At 43.0% G+C, this 25,764-nt stretch overlaps 1 protein-coding gene across 1 annotated transcript in view; it reads right to left on the bottom strand.

Annotated features, from left to right (window-relative positions):
* Window positions 1-5,642: 5,642 nt before the first annotated feature.
* The window catches only part of FKBP9 (FKBP prolyl isomerase 9), a 42,166-nt gene continuing 22,044 nt past the window's right edge, over window positions 5,643-25,764 (bottom strand). Inside the window, exons 6-10 of the mRNA XM_047834290.1 lie at window positions 21,865-22,010; window positions 15,564-15,750; window positions 11,722-11,867; window positions 9,308-9,471; window positions 5,643-7,032 (exon numbers count right to left, since the gene is read on the bottom strand). Of these exons, the coding sequence (XP_047690246.1) occupies window positions 6,856-7,032; window positions 9,308-9,471; window positions 11,722-11,867; window positions 15,564-15,750; window positions 21,865-22,010 (820 nt within the window). The 3' untranslated portion in view covers window positions 5,643-6,855. The remainder of the gene's footprint in view (window positions 7,033-9,307; window positions 9,472-11,721; window positions 11,868-15,563; window positions 15,751-21,864; window positions 22,011-25,764) is intronic.

Raw genomic sequence — 25,764 nt, 5'->3', positions numbered from 1 at the left:
TTGCAGTGTTTTTCTTGTGTGTGTGTGTGTGTGTGTGTGTGTGTGTGTGTGAGAGAGAGAGAGAGAGAGAGAGAGATGAATCCTATGTCATTGTCATAGTGGCTATTTAGATTGAATATTTTTAAATTTACGTATTATAAGTTTAAGAATGAAAAGATAGTTGCAGAGAAAATTTAATCAGCCCTTCAGAAAATACCAGGGACTGGGAAAATTGTTTTCCCTCATTGAAAATATCAGTAAAAGAGGGTACTTTGTTGGAGGTCTAATAGTTTCAGAAATAGCCACGGGCAGGGAACAAAGTGGAGCTGGGTCTCATGGTAACTGAAACCGAGTACTGCTGAGTTAAACAGACTTTTGTCTTTGCACTCTGACTTCCTGTTCCAAATTTCTGCTGCCCCAGAAATGGTTCATACAGGGTTTAGACTTGCCATTGTGATAAATCTGACCCTGGCTCTAACCATTTCACTCCAGAGTCTCCGAGCCACTAATTCCATAAAGCATCTGAGCTCTGATACACACAGAGCATGTTCCAGCTGGTTCCGGACACCTAGTGTGGTCGGCAATCTCTAGTCCCATTTGATGTAGCAGGTAGGTGAGGTCTTACAATGAAAACCTTTTCCCTGGGGCTGCCCATCCTTACCCTCCACCACTACTCCTTTTTATAATAAACAATGAAACAAAGTTTATAATGGCCAGAAGTAGACTATTCTCTGTTGAAGTATCTCCAAAATCAAACTCGAAACCAAGCTTCCTTTTTTTTTTTTTAATGTTCATTTATTTTTGAGAGAGAGGGAGGGAGAATGCAAGTGGGGGAGGGGCAGAGAGCAAGGAAGACAGAGGATCCGAAGTGGGTTCCGCACTGACGGCAATGAGCCTGATGCAGGGCTCAAACTCATGAACCATGAGATCATGACCTGAGCAGAAACCAAGAGTCGGACACTTAACTGACTGAGCCACCCAGGTGCCCCTCGAAACCGAGATTCTAAAAGAAAGAGAGAGAGAGAGAGAGAGAGAGAGAGAGAGAGAAAGAAAGAAAAGAAAGAAAGAAAGAAAGAAAGAAAGAAAGAAAGAAAGAAAAGAAAGAAAGAAAAGAAAGAAAGAAAAAGGGAGGGAGGCACCCCTTGAAACCAAGATTCAGAAAGAGAAAGGAAGGAAGGAAGAAGAGAGGGAGGGAGGAAGAAGAAACCAAGCTTCTTACTTTAAAGCAGATTAGCGTCACATGAGTGTATCAGAATTACCTGGAGGAGTTTTTCACACAGAAAAAAAGTTGGGCATTTCTGATCTAATGAGAACTTTTTATCCCATATTGCAGTTAGAGCTTGCCATATAGACTGTTTTCCAAGGAGTTTATAATATGCTTCTACAAATAAGCATAGTTCATGGTATAAATGTAAAGAATACTGAAGGTATGACCTCCATTCTAGTCTTGGCTCAGCCCTTTACTAAGACTGTAGAAATCAGGCACCTCCCCCATCTAACAAGGGCCTTGAGGGCATGTAGTCTTTGTAGCCCCTTATAGCCACTATCAGGATAACTTGAATATCAAGCCAAGGCCCCTGCCTTTTCCACTGCATCCCTGGGACCCTATCACCTCTCACTGCCCCCTGTTCTACTGGTATTTGAAATAATTTGTTTTCAAGTTCCGTTTTCAGAGCAGTTTAATGTAGCCAATATAGAGTCAGACTGTTGTGATTTGGATCTTCCTTCTACCACTTAGTAGCTGTGTGACCAGAACAGATTATTTAACCTGTGCCCCAGTTTGCTCATCTGTAAAGTGAAGGTAATGATACGTCCTCCAGATACATCCCTGTGAGAATGAGATGTACTCATCTACATCTACGTATGCATTTAAATTTTGTATTTCCATTTAGAATGGCTTAGCACAAGTATTCAGTATTGCTGGCTATTTGTCCGCAAAAGTGTGAGCACAGTCTGGGTGAACTGAAGAAACAAAGTTATTTTGTAGCCCTAGTGAACACCGGCAGTGTGGTAACTACCACATTTTCTTAAGAGTCTAGCATTAGCTGTTAAGAGTTTTGTTTTTTGTTTTTTATTTTGAATTTTACTTTAGGAGGTAAAGCAGTTTTGAGTGCCAAGATGAACAATTTTGATGAAACCGAAAAACAAAAACTGTCAGAGATACTACTTTGTTTCAGAGTGATTTCACAGGAACTCTGCTTTCCATGATATGTTTGATAAGACCAGAGTTAATTAGGTAGATTATTGAACATTTTTTTTAACCAGACTTCAGGTTCAAGGCATACACCATGGAGAATCAGGAAATAAAAAAGGGGCGCCTGGGTGGCTCAGTCAGTTGGTTAAGCATCTGACTTCGGCTCAGGTTATGATCTCATGGTTCATGAGTTCAAGCCCCATGTCGGGCTCTGTACTAACAGCTCACAGCCTAAAGCCTGCTTTGATTCTCTGTCTCCCTCTCTCTCTGCCCCTGCCCCACTTGCACTCTCTCGTGTTCTCTCAAAAATAAATAAATAAATATTTTTTAAAAAGGAAGAAAAAATTTCATGGGATCTTGAATAATTTGGAGACTTATCCAAGGTTACCTCAAGATTCACCAGTCCTGCTGTGTTTTATACTTATTCTTGTATTTCAGTACAAGTTTAATAGGTAAGATAAAGTGTGGCTGAGGTGTAAAGGGTACAGGCCTTCAAATCAGTCAAACCTGGATCTGAGTCTTAGATTCTAACTACAACATTTGGTAAGTTTCTAACGTTTCAAGGCTTTGGTTTCCTCATCTCTAAAGTGGGGTATTAATTTGAGGTGAAGATTGATTCAATGAAGAGTCACTCATCCCACCAAAGATTGAAGTCCTTACTGTGGGCTAGGTTCTAGAGAAACAACACACCAGACATGCTTCCTGCCCTCGTGTAGCCGAAGTCAGACGCTTAACCGACTGAGACACCCAGGTGCCCCTCAAACACTATTTTAATAAGCATGAAAGTGTGATATCTGCAACTAGCAATAAGTAACTGGGAGCAGTATTCTTAGTTTATAAACAGACACCAGATCCCCAAGAAAGCCAAGGGAAAAAGACTTCAAAGAAAGCAACCTTGTTCCTAGAAACCTAAGACATTGAAGTACTATATATAAGCACTTACGTGTAATTGCACTCAGGCCCACTCTGTTGCCAAAATGAAATTTTTTTTCTGTCTTTTAAGTAATAATTTTGAAAGGTACTATAAATTCCTAAGTAATGAGAGATCAAAACTCACCAGGTTTCAACAAAATAATGCAGATTGCTTACGCTCGCAAGATAGCTTAAGTGGTGTTTCAAGCATACAGGTCACATGCATACTCAGATGTCATGTTCTCTGAGATACTCTAATCTCCCACTGGGCATCAATGACCTACTTCATCTTTAGGGCCCAAAGTCCAAAATCTGCATGAGTCATAAGTTAGGTGATCCCAATCTACAGCCGATCCAAACTGCCTCAAGCAGCAACACAGAAAATGAGTATAAGATGTGATTGAGAAAAATGCTTTGTGGCATCCCTACCCTGTATTTGGCTCCCTAATGAGTACTCACAGTCTTGCCAACAGAGCTATAACCCTTAATCATAACGCAGATAGAAACAGGGTTGCAGCAGCATCATGAGGTGAGGCCATCTGAGCAGCTGGTTGAGCCAGAGATTAAAGCCTCTGTCATGGTCACAGATAATTGAATGCCTTCCTTAGCAGCAGGAAGAATCAAAGTGCCCCAGTAGCGCTCAACAACAAGCCAAAGGTTTAGAAAGATAAGTACTACACAGTATCATTTATATGTGGTATTAAAAAAAATAAGTTGAAGTTACAGAAATAGAGTTTAAAAAATGGTTACCAGGGGCAGGGGGATGGGAGAAACAGAGTTTGGTTAAACAGTACAAACTTCCAGCTATAAGATAAATAAGGTCTAAGGATTTAATGCATAACATGGCAACCATAGTTGGTAACCCTGTATTGTATAGTTTTAAAATGCTAAGAGTAGAACTTAAATGTTTTCTCTCTCTCTCTCTCTCTCTCTCACACACACACACACACACACACGTGAAGTGATAGATGGAGAAATCCTTTCACAATGTAAACATGTACATATATCAAATCATCACATATGCATTAAGTATTTTAAAATTTTATTTGTTCATTACACCTCAGGAAAGAAAAAAAACACAACAGGTGGCAGGCTGGAGAACCAAGAAGAGCCAATATTTCCGTCTGAGTCTGAAGGCCAAAAACCAAGGTTCCAGTTCAGCAGTCAGGCAGGCAGTTTAAAAACAAAAACAAGCTACCCGGCTCCTGGGCGGCTCAGTCAGTGGAGCACAAGACTCTTGATCTTAAGGTTGTGAGTTCAAGCTACATGTTGGGTGTAGAGATTACTTTTTAAAAAATTGGTTGAGGGGTGTCTGGGTGGCTCAGTTGATTAAGGGTCTTGATTTTGGCTCTGGTCATGATCTTTCGGTTCGTGAGATCAAGCCCCAAGTCGGGCTCTGTGCTGACAGCATAGAGCCTGGTTGGGATTCTCTCCCTCTCTCTCTGCCCTCCCACACTAGTGCTATTTCTCTCTTCTCTCTCTCTCTCTCTCTCTCTCTATCTCTCAAAATAAATTTTAAAAAGTTAAAAAAAAAATTAAATGTTCCCTCTATTCTTGAAGCTCTAAGGCCCACAGTGCTTAATTTCCCCAGAGAAACGTATCTTTTATTCAGCAAACCTGTCCACCACCAAAGAAAACAACCAGTGAAGAAATTCAGACAGGACCAACTAAAAACCTGGGACAGAATAAGCACAAGGTTTTTATCTTCGTGAAGATGTGTAAGGATAATGAGGTGTTACAGGTCAAGTACATTCCAAAGGGCAATTCCATTTAGCAAAATTATTAACCTATCTCGTGCACTTAAGGAATTCTGTTAAACAAAAAATCTTGAGTGACTATGTGCCAGGTAGAAGACGGTTAAGGAATGTCAGTTACCACGACAGCAACGCCAGGAAGGCCATGGGCAGGCATCTCCTTTGCCTTCCAAAAGCATACAGAGTCCCTGAAATTGCTTCTGCAAAGAATAAACTGTAACATTTGCTTTTTTAAAAAAACGTATTTTTCTCTATACCTGTGCCAGTTATCCTCTATTGGCTCCCACTCCAATGCCTACAGTCCTTCACCTTACTCTGCACCCCAGAAAGCTGACTCTGAGAATACCAGCCACTAAGCTCCTCTTCCTTTAGCTTCAGATTGGGTTCAGCGAATGGGAACGAGTTACAGGACAGAGAATGGGGTGTCTCTGCCCTCCTGCTGCAGCGCCAGCCACACTTCTGGGTGTGGCTTTGTCTCCCCTTTAACCTTTCAGCCCCAGGGGGGTAGAAGAGCCCCCTACTGCTGCTGGCCAACATCTATCATGGTACCTTGATATCCTAACTAGGTCTCTAGGCCCTGTCCACACATCTGTAAAGTCCTTTACATAGCTTCTCTTTGGAAGGCCCATATGTGGGTGTGTTTCCTGCCAGGACCCTGACTGACACACCCCCATACACTATACGTCATACTCCTCCACCTTCAATGAGATGCAGCCCTCGTTGAGGCGATTCTCAATGGATAATCAAGACGTATTCTCATAGGATCCTCTCAGCCTTCAAACAAAACTCCACAACACTTGATATTATCATTCAATTTTTTTATATATGAAAAGTTCAGTTTTCCAACATTTATTCCATTGAAGGAGTGCACAGCATTTTCATGAACTATCTCAGGGCTACATCAGTACAAAACAGTTTAAATTAGTAAAAATAAAGCAGTTTCAAAAGGCAAATTACTGATTACTTCAGGGTGGACGCCACCACCACTTGGGAACAGAGGACATAAGGCAGCAAGGTTGTTGGTTACTGCATAACATGGGGGCAGGTAACAGTGTCCTTGTTTTTCTACAGAGAGAGAGGCCCATGGGCTTTAGGGCACCTCCCTCTCCAGGACACAAATGAGCAGAAATATGTCACCTTGTGTATGCTCATCTGTTGAGATGATACTTCCTATCTTGGTCACGTACTCTGGAGCATGGATTAGCCACAAGCCCTATACAAATCTATCTGATCAAAAGATTCAGGGAGGATAGAGCAATGGGAATAAGAAAGGGTGAAGCAGATAATCTTATGTGGCAAACATAGAATCAAATTCTCATAGTCCAAGATGCCTCTTGTTTGGTCCACTGATTTTCTTCTTAACTTCCAAGTCACCCAGCCAATTGGAAGACCACAACAGGTAGAGCATGATTAACTATCAAAGCACACATGTGCAAGTAGGTGTGTGTGCATGTGTGTGTGTGTGTGTGTGTGTGTGTGTGTAGCAGGAAAGTGGAAGCTGGGCATTACCAGAGCCTGTACGGGCCACTGACAAAAGGGCCCCATCCTGGGGCTTTTGGGGAAATACTGCTGAGGCAGGCCGTTTGTCTTTTCTGCTCATCTGGAAAACACTTTTAAAACACCAGCAAGTTAAAAAAAATTTTTTTAATGCTCTTTATGTAGACCTCCTGGACGCTTTTTCTTCTGTTCCCTCCAAAATGGTTATGACTTCTGTATGACACCATTTTCCTTTAATAACAAAACTACACAGAAGGCTCACAAAACAATGGTTGACAGTGCAGCCTCTTCAATATTCTACACACCCCCTGCTAAGGCACCTGACACTGATTTTCATATCACTGGCATTTGGCCTAAAATTCTCACCATGTGTATCGACCCATCCCTGACATATGCCCCACATACTATGTGACCATCTACTACTTGTGGACGATTCACCTTCTGAGAGACCCGCGGGCCTTTGCTTCACTTTCAGCCATGACCGGGGGCTTGGTATCACACAGGTGGCCCAAGGCAGGTTTAGAGTTCATCATGTTTAGCCTCCTGGTCTTTGAGTTTGAATTCCTCTGCTGTGACCTTCCCATCTCCATTCCGGTCCTGGTTGGTGAACATATTCTTCACAATCATCTCAGCATCAAAACCAGGAGCGAGTTTCCCTTTGCCAGATGCCACCTGGGCATGAATGTATTCTGAGAACTGGAAAGAGAGGGGACAGGACAGACCATGAGATACAGCAGCCAAGCCAGGGTCTGAACAGAGCGTCCCGAGGGCAATGGGGCTGGAATTTGAGTCTAAGCTTGCAAAACAGACACAATTTTGTGAGCTACGCAACCTGCCTGGTGTTTCTCCCTCCAGATGCAGGTGTATAACCGTAATGACTAATGACTCCAGAAGTTCCTAGGCTCCACGCAGCAGTGACTGGAGCTATCCCTTCTCCCTAAATCAACACTTAGCTCTCCACCACAGGCTGATGCCCTAACCATCTTTGCCTCTGAGAACACTGCTGCCTCCCTCCCTCCCTCCATTCTTTCCTTCATACAATGAAAACATAACCTTGCCCTTGTAATTCTAGCATATATCCTAGTGGGAAAGACACACAATTAGAAAAGAACATAAAAAATTAAGTAAGTCACATATTAAGTTCAAAAGTGCAATGCTCCAGAAAACAAAGGAGTAGAGTCAAGTAAGGAGGATCAAGAGTACAGGTCGGGGAGTGGGTTGAGGTCTTAATCCAGTGGTCAGAGTAAAACCCTAATGAAAAAGGGAGACCCGTGCAAAGGCTTGAAGGAAGGGAGGGAATGAGCCAAACAGTTATCCAGGGAAGTGTCTTCTGGGTGGAGGGACAGCTGGTGCAAAGGCCCAGCGTGTGCAATGCCTGGTAGAGAGGAGCAGCTGAAGAGGAAGTTACAGCGAGCAGGTCGTGGAGAACCTTCTTGGGGTCTTTGCAGGCCACTGTAAGGACTCTGGAAACAGAGAGGCTTCTGCAGGGTTCTGAGACAAAGCAAGCCATAATCCAATTGAAGTTTCAGAAGAATCACTCCGGCTGCCGTGAGGGGCAAGGCTGAAAAGCACAAAGACCTTCGTAGAGGTCCAAGCAAGACCAAGCAGACAGTGGCCCAAGATGCTACCAACTGGAGGTGGTGAGACATAGATAAATTTTCAGGATAGAGCTAGGATGATTTCCTGGTGGGTTTACTATAGCCTATGTGAGAAAGAGAGGAGTCAAAGATTACTGAGTGCTCTCACCTGGCAACTGGAAGGACGGAGTTGCCATCAGAGGAGATGAGGAAGGCTTTGGGTGAGGCAAGTTCAGGAGAGGGAGGTAGCAACAGCATTCAAAAAATGAAGATGTCAGGTGGGCAATTAGATGTCTGAGTAGGAGGTAGAGAGAGAAGACCAGACCAGAGCTACAAGTTTGGAAGTCATGGCATGCGGATGACAAAGCCACTGGACTGGTTGAGATCACCAAGGGAGTGACATGAGATGGAGGAGAGAACAAGCTCAGAACTCAGGCTGGGGACACTCCAACATGAAGAGAGGGAGAAGATTCCTGAGAAGGAGCCACTAGTGAGGTAGAAGGAACACCAAGAAAGTGTGGTCTGGAAGCGAGGGAAGAAGGTGTCCTGCAAAGCAGTCAGCTGTGTCCAAGAGTGAGGACAGTGAGCAGTGACCACTGGCGGCAGGCACATAAAAGGCACTGGTCACCTTAGCAAGACCAGGCTCAGTGACACAGAAGGACAAATGTCTGACAGGAGTGGATTTAAAAGTTTTGACATTTTCGCTGTAAAGGGAGCAAAGAAACAAAGTAAATGAGAAGATGCACCAAGAAAAGGGAAAATAATAGCATGTTTTTATGCTAATGTGAGCAATCCAGTAGCCAGGGAAATGTGGCTGATGTAAGAGAGAAAGGGGAGAAGGCTGGAGCCGTGTCCTTGAATAAGCAGATGTGGAACAGGCAGATACTGGAACTGAGGAGGGTGTGACAGGACAGCCGACTCTTGTCCAGCTCCATGAAGGGGTGTCCGCTACAGAAGAATCCACCCAGGACCTAGATGATCAAGATGGAGATATGTACCATGGCTCAAATCACTAGGTAGCTCTGTGACCTCGGGCAAATCATTTATCTCATCTGCATACAGCTGCTGCTTCTGAAAAACGGGGATGATGATTACATGGCTGCCACAAGGGCCAAGCAAGAGAATGTATATGAAAAACATTCAACATAATGCAGGCATACAGTGAGCACCCAGGAACTGAGAACCAAATCTAGATCTGTCAGCCCTGGGATCAAGCCCTGTACCTCTCAGGGCCTCAGTTTCTCCAGAGAGGAACTGTGAGCTTCAATTTAGAGAGTGTGTACAAAAGTGCGTCCTCCTCACTCTGAGAAGCCTTCACATCTGGAATGGATCCCCTGCCCCAATAAGGCTCCCCCCAGCTCATTTAGTCCCACTCTCTTTTGAAGGTCGGTTACCTCTTCGAGGAGGACTTCTCCATCACCATCCTTGTCGATTTCTTCGAACAGGTTGGGTGACACCTCGCCATTCCATATGAACATGTACCCCTCAGGCAGACCCGCCACGAGCTCCAGCAGCTCAATGTCAAACACCAAGACGGCACTGCCGGGCACTTCTCCATCTGCCTCACCAATAAGGGAGGAAACAGGGTTAGCACCACCAGGCAGCAGGCATGCCCATCTCAACCTCCCTCCCCCACCCAAGGTTCCAGCTGCCTCACAGATGGCAAGCATTTCCTGCTCAACACCAGGGGCACCTGAGTGGCTCAGTCAGTTAAGCATCCAACTCTTGATTTCAGCTCAGGTCATGATTTCAGAGTAGTAGGATGGAGCTGCTTGGGATTCTCTGTCTCCTTCTCTCTCTGCCCCTCCCCTGCTCGTGCTCTAAATAAATAAATTAACAAACAAACAAACTAAAAAAAACCAAAAAATTCAAATAAACCAGTGAAGAAATGGGCAAAAGACATGAATAGACACTCTCCAAAGAAGACATCCTGATGGCTAACAGACTATAATATAAACAAATGTTCAACATCATTTATCATCAGGGAAATACAAATTAAATCACAATGAGATACCACCTCACACCTGTCGGAATGGCTAACATGAACAACTCAGGCAACAACAGGTGTTGGCAAGGATGCAGAGAAAGAGGATCTCTTTTGCATTGTTAGTGGGAATGCAAGCTGGTGCGGCCATTATGGAAAACAGTATGGATGTTCCTCAAAAAACTAAAAATAGAACTACCCCACGACCCAGAAATTGCACTACTAGGTATTTATCCAAGGGATACAGGTGTGCCGTTTCGAAGGGGCACATGCAACCCCATGTTTATAGCAGCGCTATTGACAATGGCCAAAGTATGGAAAGAGCCCAAGTGTCCATCGATGGATGAATGGATAAAGAAGATGTGGTATATATATGCAATGGAGTATTACTCGACAATCAAAAAGAATGAAATCTTGTCATTTGCAACTACGTTGATGGAACTAGAGGGTATTCTGGTAAGTGAAATTAGAGAAAGACGAGTATCGTATGACTTCACTCATATGAGGAACTTAAGATACAAAACAAATGAACATAAGGGAAGGGAAGCAAAAATAATATAAGAACAGGGTGAGGGACAAAACATAAGAGACTCTTAAATATAGAGAACAAACAGAGGGTTGGTGGAGGGTTTGTGGGGGGGGGTGGGCTAAATGGGTAAGTGGCATTAAAGAAGACACTTGTTGAGATGAGCACTGGGTGTTATACATAGAGGACGAATCACTGGAATCTACTCCTGAAATCATTACTGCACTACGTGCTAACTAACTTAGATGTAAATTAAAAAATAAATTTAAAACAAAAAAGTTCAAAACCAGCAAGTGGTTTTATCCAAACTGTAGGTACTTACCATTAGTAAGTCATGAAATCTATTTACAGCATGGTGACCACCAATTTTTTAAATTCAGGAATAAAATAGATCAGGGTACACTGTCCATAGAAAGGATAGGTATGGTTTCATAAAACTTGAGTTTAAATTTTATATATAGAACTAATTGTGTATGAGTATATGTATAAATTGCATGTTTATGTGTAACACAGATGGGGAGATAAAAAGTATTTCTTAACTGTATGTCTCAGTGAAAAAAGTTTGAAAAGCACTAGAAGAGACCACAATGGTAGAATTTTTGAATAAATCCTACAGCAGAACCTTAAGAATAAAACAGTATGCCTTAAAATCCTGACCTAAGATATGACTGTAAACACAAATTTGAGAACAGTATATATAGTATGGGCTCAAGTGTTAAGTATGCAAATATATATATGGATGTATATATAATATCTTTTTTTAAATTATTATGTTATAATTATTTATAATATATATCACAAGGTCTTATAGGGTACCCATTTTTTGAAGTGTTTCTTCTTGGACTGGAGGAAGTAGCAGGCACTTTATTGTTTTTTTGTTTCTTTTTTAGTAAGTTCTACGCCCAACATGGGGCCTGAACTCATGACCCCAAGATCTAGAGTTGCATGCTCCACCAACTGAGCCAGCCAGGTGCCAGATTTTTTTTTTTAATGTTTATTTACTTTTGAGACAGAGAGAGAGCCTGCACAACCAGAGGAGGGGCAGAAAGAGGGGACAGAGGATCTGAAGTGGGTTCTGCTGATAGCAGTGAGCCCAATCCAGGGTTTGAACTGACAAACCGTGAGGTCACAACCTGAGCCAAAGTCGGACACTCAACCAACTAAGCCACCCAGGCGCCCCTGATTCTTTAGGTTTTAAATGGAAGAAGCATATTGGGGCTCTAAATATGGTACCCCAAAAGCACAACACTCAGATTGTGAACGTGCCCCAAAACACTTTAATGCTGGTGCTTACTCACCCACGCCAGCCTCCCCATAGCCCAGGTGGGGTGGGATGATCACTGTCCGTTTCTCTCCAACACACATCTCTCGGAGACCCATATCCATTCCCAACACAACTTGTCCAGATCCCAAAACAATATTATACGTTTTGCCTAAATTCCACCTGAAAATGAAACAGAAGAGTCCCTCGTTAGGTCATCAACCCATTGATATTTGAAAGCGTTTCCATGAAAAGGGCCATCTCTTCTGCCACAGACACAAACCCCTATCTAATCAGGAAGAAACATCAGACAAGAGCAAACTGAGAACGATTCTGCAAAAAACGAACCTGTAATCTTCAAAAGTGTCAAGGTGAAAATCAAGGAAAGGCTGAGGAACCAGTCCAGAGTATTGGAGAATATGGAGTGGGATCATTTTGCTATAAAAGACCTTCTGGAAACAAGTGGCAAAACTTAGGTGGGGTCTGGGGATTAAAACGTGATAACGTATCAGTGTTAACTTTCTGTTTATAAAGTATGCGTTGAATTATGTAGGAGAATATCGACGTTTGTAGGAAATGGGTGATGGGACATCATGGTGGCAACCTATCCCCAGTGATTTGGGGAAAAAAGAAGTCCTTCCTTCGTACTGCTCTTACAACTTTTCTCTATATTTTAATAAATACCCTAGTAAGGAGTTTTCATGAGAATTTGAAAAATACATAACCCTGTGTTTTGGATTTATGTGTTTTGGATTTATCAAGACCTGACTCTGAATCTTGCTTCTGCCACTTGATTGGATGCTGAAAAATAAAACCTCTCCATTTCCTCATCTATAAACTGGTGATAATAACAGCTATCTCGCAGGGATATTCTCAACAGTAAATAACTCATGATGCTGGCACGGAGGAGAACAAGTATAAAGAGCTCAAAAAACGGATGGCCTTGAGTATGCGAAGTGCTTGTGTCTGCAATAGTTTTTGACTCTAAAAAAATGACCGAAAGTTTAACTTGAGCCACAGTTAAAGCATCCTTGATGTCCACGGTCCCTGAGACATCCACGTACAAGAGAGTTGCCTCTATCACCTCACTCACCACCGAAAATAAATCTAGTTCCAGAAAGTATGGCACTACCGCTTTCTTCTTCAATGTCAAGGAAGAAAAACCTCCCCAGTATCTTAGGGCTCCCTTGATGCCCATTTCCGGATGGTGACAACATGGAGGGGGCAGCCCCCTCGGGTCACATCCCCTTCTCAGGCTTCCCAGCTTCCCCTGGGTGCAGGGCTACTTTCTCTTCTCAAGCTGGTTCCCAGGGCCAGGCTGGCTCTCTGGCACTGACAAACCAAAACAGGGTTTGCCTTTGTCCTACCTGGGACGAAACCAAAACAAAGCCAGCTCTGGCACCAGATGCCTTGGCCCAAGGCCTGTGGGAGGGAGCAGGACATCCTCTGTCCTGCCCCACACACAATTCCTCCTTTGTCAGCAGCACAGAGGCACCTTCACCCTGCCTTTCTCTGGGGACCACTGGGACCTCCCATGGGAATACTCTGTTTCAAAGTCTTCCCGAATATTCAAAAACCTCATTTAGGTATCAAATAACAAATGTTTATTCTTCCTCTCTGAGGCCAGTTTAAACACACATGAAGAAAATCCTCCAAGCAAACATTTTGCTTTCACGTGTCATCTCTGAAAGCCCCACTAATTGTTTTTCCTCAGATCAACCGCTTGTGTAGTTATTTGTTTCCTGCCAGTTTTCCTCTGACATTCTTCTCATTCTTTCTGTGCATTCCTGGCTTCCCATCCACTGCAAGCTTCCTGCTTCCCACTTGTAGGCTGCCCTCTCTGGCTCTCCGCCCACGTTTCCCTCCATCCTCTCCACAGCCAGTTTCTCTCCGTGCTGATGAAAAAGCGCCCGCAGCAGCACCTGCCTCCTTGTTTACAACGCCCGTGGAAGGCTCGGGGTGGGACCAGGTCTTCCCTTCCTCTCCCACACACATCCCACCCTACATCCCATTTTCCCATTACTCTGAAGCTTACGCCCAGAACAGACCATCGGGGATGCCGGATGTTGCTCTTCATTGTAGATTTACACCTACCACAAACGACTCTCATGGTATAGAATGGAGTCTGATAAAAGGAAGGAGCCTCACATGGCTACCGGATGCTCTGTAGGAATGTTGTGAATCCACCAAATACACTAGAAGGCAGGAAGGCTGAATCTCCCCACCCTACATGAGAAGCATATCCTGAACCCACTGAGAAGGAATTCCTTTGTTCGTTTTCCACCCCCACTTCCCCTTCCCACCTACCCCCACCCAGCAGTCAGAGCACCAGACAAGAATATGAACATTAGCAAGACAATACCAGCAAGCCATTGACCTTCTAGACTACTCTAACCTTGTGGGCCATTTTCACGTGCATAAGCGTGCATAAACATGCATAAGCGCGGGCTTAATCCCCCCAAACAACAAGGCATGCTTCTTTCCCACTGCCCTCCAAAGTCTTTTCATATTAATGCAATGAGGTTTGTTGTAAAGCAGGTCCACGTAAATCTGCTCTGTGGAAGCTAGTATACACTTCACTGATTCTATAATGCACACATTTTCACATTTTAACATCTCTGTAATTGGGATACACTTCATAATTAACAGCATGTTAGTTTGGGGGCATTTTTACTTTCTTAGAGATACATAACATGATGCTTCTAACAACCAATACGTTTTAGATTGCATGAAATATACGAAGTGCATTAGTATACGGGATCTCATAGCACCCAGAGAGAATGCTCTGAAGAGCACGTGTCCCTAGGGCTCTGTCTCCATGCCTGGCTCGCTCTCTCCAGCCACACACAATGTTGCCTGAAGCTAGAAGGCAGAGGGGCAGGTGCGAGGCAGAGAAGGCCTTCCTCACGCAGCATAAATGCAGCAACCCATACTTATTTATGAAGCCCTTCTTTCTCCCCAAGCCCCAACTCAGGAGTCTAAGTCAGACTCGGTACAAAAATGGATAGATTTCTATGGAGATATAAAGAAAGGCTGAAAATGTTTCTTTCCCAGAGAATATTTTATTAACTTACAGCTATACCTAAAGATTCAGAAACATAAGAAGCAAAGCTCCTTTTACCAAAATTGGCAATGATATTAGATTATACTGTTGATTCCTATTAATAAAATTTCAGATTCATCTCAATCAGTTAACATTTATAAAATGCTCCCTTCGTGTTAAGACTCTGGGCTAGGTGTAAAGAATAAAAATGTGAATAAACATGCTGGGCATCTCTAAGGTATTCAGACCAGCAGCAGAGACAGAAACTAAAATAAATAATGAAAAATAAATAATTTTTGCTAATAAAAATAGTATCTTAAAACATTATGAGACACAGAAGTGCGAGCAGTTGATTCTTCCTAGGAATTAAGGAAAGATTTTGTGAAAAGGGAGGACATTTTTGCCAGGGCAGAAGTTGGTCAGAAGGAAGGGTTTAAGCAGTACACATCTTGCACCACTGCACATGGCAGCCCTAGAGGCAAAAGATGGGCCCTAACACAAGATAAGACCATTTAAGCAGAACAGAGCTGACAAATAGAGGCTGATGTGCCAGACCGAGGAGTTTGTAATGTAGCTGCGGGTTAATTTTTAAAGAAAGCAGTTATAAGATGATACCCGTTTTTCAGAAAGACAATTTCACAGGAGCAAGGTGAGACCATTCATAGGGAACTTTTAGAATAATGCACCTGAGCAGTGATGTAGGCTAGCTCTCTGCAGTGGGGAAGCATGGAGAGAAAATCTGTCAACCAGTATCTGATGAAAGGAAAGGAGACTCATGGGAACCTATGGCTGTTATCCTCCAAGCTCCCTCCTCTACTGTCCCCAGTGGTCCTTACGTGGAATCCAGCAGAGTCCCATCCAGAAGGGAGGCATTGTAGTGATACTTGAGGTAATCCCCCTTCTTACTCAGCACTGAGCAGTCGGGGGGCTTGTAGTGGGAGGTGATGCTGATGGAGTCTGAAGGGTTGTGGAAGTCAATCACATGGATGTCAAACACCAGCACAGCCGAGCCAGGGATATTCCCTAAAGGACAGACAGAGGAAATTAATGAGCAAGTCCTCTAAGTGGCAGCACATGTGCCTCCCCAGTGTCACCAGGCACGTCCTCACAGACCCCCAGTGAGAAACACAGGGACCTAAATATGAAAATCTAGGGAATACTGGGAGAATGAATTGGAAAGGCGGTCAGAAGTAACCTAACCCTCATTCTATACATGGGGAAACTGAGGCAAAGATATGCCCAGGGTCATGCAACCAGTTAAGAACACAGTTTGGAGGGGCGCCTGGGTGGCTCAGTCGGTTAAGTGTCCAACTCTTGATTTCAGCTCAGGACATGATCTCACGGTTCCTGGGATGGAGCCCTGTGTCAGGCTCTGTGCTGACAGCTTGGAGCCTGCTTGGGATTTCTCTCTAAATAAATAAATAAATAAATAAACTTTAAGAACACAGTTTGGACTATAATTCAAGATGATGAGCTACTGCCCCATGGAATCACTAAGCCTGAAAGATGAATGGCTAAGTTCATCACAAATGAGGAAACTAAGGCTTGCCTGGCCCCTACCAGAAGTAAGAGGTGAAGTGACAACACCAGCTGTAGAGTGAAAAATCACTCCAGTCCTCTATCACTGTGCAGGAGGAACTAAACTAACAGAAACTTCAGAGGGAAAAAAACACCCAGCCAAATTTGGTCCATACACACCCCTTGTGATAGGGCCTAACGGTTCACAAAGTACTTTTACAACACATCCTATCTGTTCTACACAAAATTATTAGTAAACTTTTCTTTTCCATTATCTCCACTTTTGAAAACATTACCTCACATTTGAATAATGTTTTACAGTCTACAATGTATTCTTCACATACACTATCTCATTAAATCCCTGCAACCACTTTGTGGGGTATTACTATAAACCCAGCATTAGCAGATGCTCCATGAATTTAATGGCAGCTTCTCAGGAGGCTCGAGGGGGCCAGAGGGACACCTTAAACATATGCTTGTGGTTAAACACACTCCCAGATCATTTCAGAGAAGTTTATTTATTTATTTATTTATTTATTTATTTATTTATATTTTTGAGAGAGAGAGAGAGAAAGAAAGGAGGGGGAGATGGAGGGAAGAGAGAGAATTTTAAGCTCAGCTCGGAGCCTGAAGCAGGGCTTGATCCCATGACGCTGGGATGGGATCGTGACCTGAGCCAAAATCAAGAGTCCACTGCTCAACCAACTGAGCCACCCAGGCACCCCTCATTTCAAAGAAGATTAAATGTAAAACTTTTGTAAATAGTATTACTTAGAATCAAGGATGTATAATGCTTTCATTAGCGTTTTACAGATAAGAAAACCAACTCACATAGAACTTGTTGAAGAAAATAACACAGCTATAGAAAGAATTCAAACAGAGATATGTGAACACAAATAGCCCCTCCCCCCATGCCTGCAATGGACTTTTCTGTGTCCATTTTTGGTTGCTCTCTGTAACACACACACAGACGCACACACACACACAGACACACATGATGCTTATTAAGTACCAAGCACTCTTCTAAGTGCTTTATATGTAATTATTTAATTCTCATTATAATCCTATATTCCCAATCTAAGAGTACTTGGAAAGTAACTTGAAAGTTGGGGAACAGAAAACGAGGAAGTGATGGGGTGCCTGGGTGGCTCAGTCGGTTGAGAGTCCGACATCCACTCAGGCCATGATCTCGCGGTTTGTGAGTTTGAGCCCTGCGTCGGTCTCTGTGCTGACAGCTCAGAGCCTGGAGCCTGCTTCAGATTCTGTGTCTCCCTCTTTCTCTGAAAGAAAAAATCAGGAAGTGATGCTTCCACAAGCCCTCAGGCAGAATCCATTCTCCCCTCCAGGGCTGCAAACATAGTCAAGCATCAAAAGTTCAGGGCTGACCCTGTGGAACAGAGCAGATAAGCAGAGAGGACCAGAGCCTTTCCAGAAGGCCTACTCCCTCCCCTCCACCAGTCCTGCAGGGCAAAATGGCCTCCACAAAATGAAATGCCAAGAATGGAGCTGGAGAACCCCACAGAGGGCCCAGTATTTCATTCCTTCCACAAATATTTATTGAATGTTTACTATGTGCTTGGCCCCATGGTATGTGATGAGGAAACCCCAAATTTCCTCTATGTCCTGACATCTTTCTTGGGTCAGTCCCTGAGGAATTAGCATTAGGCCCTATGCAAACATCACCAAGAGGCCAGGGAGATGCTATTCAAAAGAAGACAAAGGTGCTGCCCCCCTACCCCCTGCCCTTCTCCCCTGCCCCCATGCAAGAGCATCTAGACAGTACATATCTGAGTGCCCCTGCCCCACAGCAACATAGGATTTGGAATGAAGCAGCCTCATAACCACAGAATTTATGAGCCTTCCGATGATTCCCAGAGCCTTATATAATTCTTTGCAGAGCTCTGTCTCATACTTGATAGAAAGCCAAAAGGAAAAAAATAATTTAAGCAAATGTTTTCCATCAATATATTATTTTTAGAGAAATGAAGGATTAATCCTGAGGGCATAACAAAACATGAATACTCGGAAAGTATTTGTCTATTTCTGTATGTATCTGAACAGAATTTTACATGATACAAAACAACAGAGCATCAAGACACTTGACAAACAGGACATGAAGCAAGATCTGTTGAATGTGTCTTAAGCTGTGACCTGGTATGACTTTATAAATCAGAAATTTAGGGGCACCTGGATGGCTCAGTCAGTTAAGTGTCCGTCTTGATTTTGGTTCAGGTCATGATCTCACGGTTGGTGGGATCGAGTCCTACACTGGCCTCCATGCTGACACCCCGGAGCCCGGAGCCTGGTTTGGTCCTGGGTCTCTTTTTCTCTCCGCTCCTCCTCCACTCATGCTCTCTCGCTCTCTCGCTCTCTCTCCAAAATAAATAAACGTTAAAAAAAATAAAAAATAAAATAAACTTAAAAAAAGAAGAAAAGAAATTTAATGGGTGCCTGGATGGCTCAGTCGGTAGAGCATGTGACTTTTGATCTTGGAGTGGTGAGTCTGAGCCCCACATTGGGGGTAGAGTTTACTTTGAAAACAGGAACGTAAGTCCGGGAGAAAAAAAAAGAAAGTTTCTCCATGGTACACTCTAGCTTCCAGCCAACCTGATACTTCATAGATCCTCTGAATAAACCCTACTAAGAAAATTCTGAAGATACATATTATCAGTAGTGGTTGGAAGAACAAAATTAATGTATACAGCCAGCCAAACCAGGCAGAATCCCACCAGCAAAAATAATCCAAAAGCAAAATTAATACTGCATCCACTAGTCCTAAGCAGGTTAGCAAACAATGGTACAGGCATACCTCTAAGACGCTGTGGGTCTGGTTCCAGACCACAGCAATAAAGCAAATACCGCAATAACACGAGTCAAATGAATGTTTTCATTTCCCAGTGTGTATAAAAGCTTTGTCTGCACTATACTGCAGCCTATCAAGTGTGCAATTGCATTATGTCTATAAAAAACAATGTGCATATCTTAATTAAAAGTATTTTATTGCTAAAAAATGTAAGCCATCATCTGAGCTTTTAGAGTCGTAATCACCGATCACAGATCACCATGACAAATATAGTAACAATTGAAAAGTTTGAAATATTGCCAGGAATTACCAAAATGCGACACAGAGACATGAAGTGAACAAATGGTGCTGGGAATATGGCACTGATAGACTTGTTGATGCAGGGTCGCCACAAACTTCAATTTGTTTAAAAAAAAAAAACATAATACTATCTGTGGAATTCTATAAAGCAAAGAGAAATAAAATGAAGTATGCCTATATATATATATATATATATATATATATATATATGAGAAAAAACTTAAGAAGGAAAATACGGCTTGAAATACTATGCAATCATAAAAAATACCTGTTGGCATAGATAGTTGTTTACAACAAATTAGTTGAAGAAGAGAAATTACAAATATGTATAGATAATCCCATTTAAAAAAATTTTTTTAATGTTTATTTTTGAGACAGACAGAGCGTGAGTGGGGGAGGGGCAAAGAGAGAGGGAGACAGAATCTGAAGCAGGCTCCAGGCTCCAACTTGTCAGCACAGAGCCAGAGGCAGGGCTTGAACTCTCAAACCATGAGATCATGAACTGAGTCGAAGTCAGACGCTTAACTGACTGAGAAAGCCACCCTAAGCTGCCCAGGCGCTCTGATAATCCCATTTTTTAAGTTAATTTATTTTTTTTATTAATCTCTACACCCAACATGGGGCTTGAACTCATAACATGGAGATTAAGAGTTGCCCACCCCTCCGACAGAGCCAGCCAGGTGCCCCTAGGTAATCCCATTTTTGTTAGTATTTATTAGTTAGGTGGATATATATTTTCACTTCATGGTTGTTTCCTATTAGTTTCATTTGTTTCCTATTGTTACTATAACAAATTTCCACAAATTTGGTGGCTTAAAGCAATGCAGGTTTATTCTTATAACTCTGGAGGGTCAAAGGTCTAAATTCGAGGTATTGGCAGGGACTCATTCCTTTTGGAGGCTTTGGGGAAGAATCTGTTTCCTCGCCTTTTCCAGCTTTCTGTGGCTGCCCTTATTCCTTGACCTGTGACCCCTTCATCCAACTTCTAAGTCTGCAGCTGAGTATTTTCCCCTCTCTCTGACCTCCTGCTTCCCTCTTACAAAGGCTCTTTTAAGTACATCAAGGCCACCTGTATGATCCAGGATAACCTCCCCATCTCAAGATCTTAATCACATCCCCATCTTAATCACATCCGCAAAATCCCTTTTATCATGAAAGGTAACATATTCACAGGTTCTGGGGATAGCACAGGGACATCTTTGGGGCTGCTGTTCTGCCTACCACATTACAGTGTTTATTCCTGCATGGTGAGATTGTGGGAGATTTTTGTTTTCTTTTTTTATCTGTATTTTCTTTTTTCTAAACTCAACATGTATCATTTGTATAATGTTCGAAAGGGGGTTTGCTATTAGAGTGACAAAAATGTTCTAAAATTAGATTAGATGGATGATGGTTACACAACTCACTACATTTACTAAAAGTCACTGAATTGTACACTTAAAATGGGTAAATTTGGGGGGCACCTGGGTGGCTCAGTTGGTTAAGGGTCCAACTTCAGCTCAGGTCATGATCTTGCGGTCTGTGGGTTTCAGCCCTCCATCAGGCTCTATGCTGACAGCTCAGAGCCTGGAGCCTGCTTCGGTTTCTGTGTCTCCCTCTCTCTCTAACCTTCCCCTGCTCATGCTCTCTCTCTCAAAAATAAATAAACATTAAAAAAAATTTTTTAATTAAAAAATGGGTAAATTTTAAGGCATATAAATTATACATCAATAAAATCGTTAAAAACCAAAAATCGATAAGGGGAGGTTTGCAATATATTTTCAAATGGCTCAACAACAACAACAACAAACAAACAAATGTAAGGAGAGAGAGAAAATAAACATAGCACGATGTTGGGGTACCTGGTGTTTCAATCGGTTAAGTGCCCAACTCTTGATTTCGGCTTAGGTCAGGATCTCAGGATTATGAGATCAAGCCCCAAGTTGTGCTCCATGCAGAGCACGGAGCCTGCTTGGAATTCTCCTTCCTCTCTCTCTCTCTCTGTCCCTCCTCCCCATCATGCACACTCTCACCCTCTCTCTCTTTCTCTCTCTAAAAATAAATAAATACACTTAAAAAAAAAACATAGCAAGATGTTAACAATTGATGAATCTAAGAGTTCATGGCAAAGTTCTTCCAACTTTGGCATAACTAAGAATTTTCAGAGGGAAACTGGTAGTGGGGACAAGAGGAAAGAATAGAGCATGTCTAGAAACCAAAGCTATTTGGACATTTAAGTCTTTTTTTTAAGTTTATTTGGTTTGAGAGAGAGAGAGAATGCAAGTGGGGTAGAGGCAGAGAGAGAAACAGAGACAGAGGGAATCCAAAGCAGGCTCTGCACTAACACTGCGGAGCCTAATGCAAGGCTCGAACTCATGAACTGTGAGATCGTGACCTGAGCCAGAGTCGGAGGCTTAATTGACTGAGCCACCCAGGCGCCCCGACATTTAAGTCTTAAATGGGACTTCAGCTTCCATATTCTGGCTCTCAAGAAGCTCTGGTTACTTGAAACCAGCCTAGAAGCAGCCAGCACTCACCTCTTCCTTCCTCTCCATAGCCGAGGTGAGGGGGAACCACAATCCTCCGCTTCTCTCCGATGCAAACACCAAGTAAACCTTCATCCATGCCAGCAATCACGTAGCCCTGCCCAATGTATGTGTCAAAAGTGCGGTTCCGTGAGTAGCTGGAAAAGATGGAAGGGAAGAAAGAGGTTCCTCACGAGCGATACCACAGCAGCTGTGTGCATTAGTCAGTACCATGAGGCATCAGGAATGCAGAGGCCTCCAGACCCTGGAAAAGACCAAACCTTAGAATGTGAGGACACAGCCTGGAAACATGCTCCCCCGAGAACCCACACACAGCGTGGGAGCAGCCACGTACAGACACACTCCCAGAAACAAACCCTCCAGCCCTCTGGGTTGGCCAGATTATGGATAAGATGCAAACACACAGCAATGCAGCTAACATAAGTTGGACTGTGCTTGGTAACCATGTGAAGTTAATGAAGAAAGCATCTTATTAGAAGCTAAGAATGTGTCACAAGGACAATGTCTCCAGTTTCTAAAGGAGAGAATATCTGTATATGTCAGACCTTAATACTTGGATTGCCTGAAAAGTAACATATAGAGAGTAATTTAACTCTGCAGTGTCTACCAGAGCCTGGATGAACCCTTCCTCCTGTAATTTCTGCTCACCAAGCTACCTTCTGATGAGTGCTTGGGTTTCCCAAGTGTCACTGGCAGGAGGCCCAAGCATTCTGCTCAGTGGAGAGATCCAGCCTTTGTATAAACTGCCAGTTGAAGCCGATTACTGTGAGTTTGGTGAGGACAGGAATCAAGTCCTCACAGCCAGATGTTTCTAGGATAAAATAATAAAACTTCATCTGCCACGTCTACTACCAAAGTCTGAACCACGGTAATCTGCACTCATTACTCACCCCCACCCAGTGCAGATGTGGCAAAAAGTCTGTCCTGAAAGAGCCAGTCAGTTCCACCATTACCTCAAACATGATGACTACCTCAGGATAGATGGCCAGCCGAAAATGCCAGGGGATGAAAAGACCCTCTGTCAGGGGCTCTCCCTTCTCAATACCCCCAGAGACCAACCACAAAGTCAAGGGACATGAAAAAGGATAACAGACGATTCTCCTTACTCAGGAAGCAGATTATCTACATAACATCTCAGAAGAGGCTATGGAGAAATACCCTTTTCCCCCCACACTGAGGAACTCCAGACTGCAGCCACTCACACGAGCCAGGAGGGCCAGGATGGGAACACAGCCATCAAGGAAGCCAGGCTTGGCTCCCTAGCATCCTCTAGCCATGAGCCAACCTCTCACCTTCCCCAGGTTACTACTCCCTGGCCAGTACTTGAGAGATCATCAGCAGAGAACAGCCACCACCAGGGATTCAGGGAAGAGGAGGACAACTGCCAGACAGGGTCCCTTATAAAGGGACACTAAGCAGTGGGAGAGATGGCAGGTGCTTCAGAGCAGGAAGAGCCACTGGGTGGAACAGTCAGCAAAGGTTCCAGGGGGGTGGGGGAGACAGTGGACACTGAGGAGGCGGGATCTGCCCAGGGGAAAGGACTGGGGAAACAAAGAGGCCACGGATGAGAGGCAGAAAAGAGCCTCAGAAGAAGAGAATGGATGAGCAGTGTGGCCATGACATGTAGAGAAATTCGAATATCTTTAAAAGAAGACTTAAATAAAAGCAGGGGGCGGGGGAGGGGCGCCTGCGTGGCTCAGTCAGGTAAGCATCCGACTTCGGCTCAGGTCATGATCTGACTCAGGTCATGATCTCGCAGTGCGTGAGTTCGAGCCCGTGTTGGGTTCTGTGCTGACAGCTCAGAGCCTGAAGCCTGCTTCGGATTCTGTGTCTTCCTTTCTCTCTGCCCTTCCCCTGCTCACACTCTGTCTGTCTGTCTGCCTGTCTGTCTGTCTGTCTGTCTGTCTCTCTCTCAAGAATAAATAAACATTTAAAAAATTTTTGTTTTAAAAAAGGGAAAGTACCATGTTTCCCCAATGGGAAAGTTGAGGACTAGAAAGTTGTCAATGCTCCCCCAAACTAATTTATGAATTTTGAAATGATTTCAACCAAAATCTGAGTGGTGTGGGGAGAGGGGAAGAGAGACTCCAAAATTCATTTGTAAAAAGAAACTATTTAAAATGTTCTGAAGGTACAGGATATAGCAAGTTCTCATTCCTGTAAAAAAATAAAATGGGAGAATGTGTATAAGTATTTCACCGTGTACATGTGGAGACCTATGAAGCTAAAAACACCGGCTCCTGTGGAGAGGGGACCTGGGTGATTGAGGGACAGGATAGGAGGGAAATTTTTCATTGTACACCCTTTTGTACTTTTACGATTTCGACCCACGTCAATGTATCACTTAATTTTAAAAACCTGATAATTAAAAAGGAAAGAAGAGGGGCACTTAGGTGGCTCATTCGGTGGAGTGTCTGACTCTTGATTTCACCTCAGGTCATGATCCCAGGGCTGTGGGATTGATCCCCACATCAGGCTCAGCACTGAGTGTGGAGCCCGCTTAAGATTCTCTCTCTCCCTCTGCCCCTCTCCCCTGCCTGTGCTCTCTCTCTCTCAAATAAAATAATAAAAATAAATATAAAAAGGAAAAAAGAATACTCTCTACCATACAAACTAACAAGCAACTATAGTTAAAAGTGTGGTATTGGCCTATACACAGCTAGATCAATAAAAAAGGGTATAAATTTTAGACAAAGACCCAAAAGTATGTGTAAGAATTTAGTACATAATCAGGGTGCCTGGGTGGCTCAGTCGGTTGAGCATCTAACTCTTGATTTTGACTCAGGTCGTGATTCCAGGGTTGTGGGATTGAGCCCCACATTGGGCTCTGGGTGGAGCCTACTTAGGATTCTCTCTCCCCTCCCTCAGTCCCTCTCCCCTGCTTGTCCTCTCTCACTCTCTCTAAAAATAAAAAGAAAGAAGCTCTACATCCAACATGGGGCTTGAACTCATGACCCCAAGATCAAGAGTCACATACTCTACCAACTGAGCCAGCCAGATGCCCCAATAAGGAATACTTTAAAGGGTAAAACCTTAAAACCATTAAAAAGGCTTAAGGAAAATATAGACAAATGTTTATGTACTCCAGGGGAGGGGACAGATTTTTTATTTTTACCAAGCCCCCAAAGACAGAATATATAAGAATTTATGTGAGCGTAAAGGAAACCATAAAGAAGTTAAATGTATTTAACAACATAAAAAGTTTATATTTAAATAGGTCCAAAATCACAATAACAAAAATTAAAATGCAAAACAATAAGGAATATTCCTTCAACAATATACAACCATAAAAGGGTTACTATCTTTAATGTATAGAGGTCTTCATATATTCAAACTGATAAGGAAAGGACAAATACCAGTATCTTTAACATAAAAACAGACAAAAGACACAAACAGGTAAATCATAAAAGAAGGTATCCAAATGGTCTAGTAATAAACATTTAAAACAATTTCAACCTCAGTAGCAATGAAGAAATACAGATGAAATCTATAAGGTTCCATTTTTTTTCCTATAAATTCGCAAAGATTATTTAAAAATGATTCTCAATGTCACTGAGTTTGAGGGAATGGGGCATTTTTAGATAGTGATGGTGAGTAAAGGCTTGGTGAGGAAAACTTGGTTGTGTATACAAAAAACTATAAAAATACCTTTGACCCAGGGGTGCCTGGGTGGCTCAGTCGGTTAAGGGTCCAACTTCAGCTTAGGTCATGATCTCACCGTTCATGAGATCAAGCCCCACACTGGGCTCTGCCCTAACAGCAGGAAGCCTGCTTGAGATCCTCTCCCTGCCCCTTCCCACATCTCTCTCTCAAAATAAATAAACTTAAAAAAATTCTTGAAAAAAAAACCCAAATACCTTTGTTCCAGAGATTCTTCTAGAAATGTATCCC

This window comes from Prionailurus viverrinus, chromosome A2 (assembly GCF_022837055.1).
Source record: "Prionailurus viverrinus isolate Anna chromosome A2, UM_Priviv_1.0, whole genome shotgun sequence".
In the NCBI taxonomy this organism is placed as follows: domain Eukaryota; kingdom Metazoa; phylum Chordata; class Mammalia; order Carnivora; family Felidae; genus Prionailurus; species Prionailurus viverrinus.
Note: the sequence above shows the minus strand (reverse complement) of the source record. Positions and strands in the feature narration are given on the sequence as shown.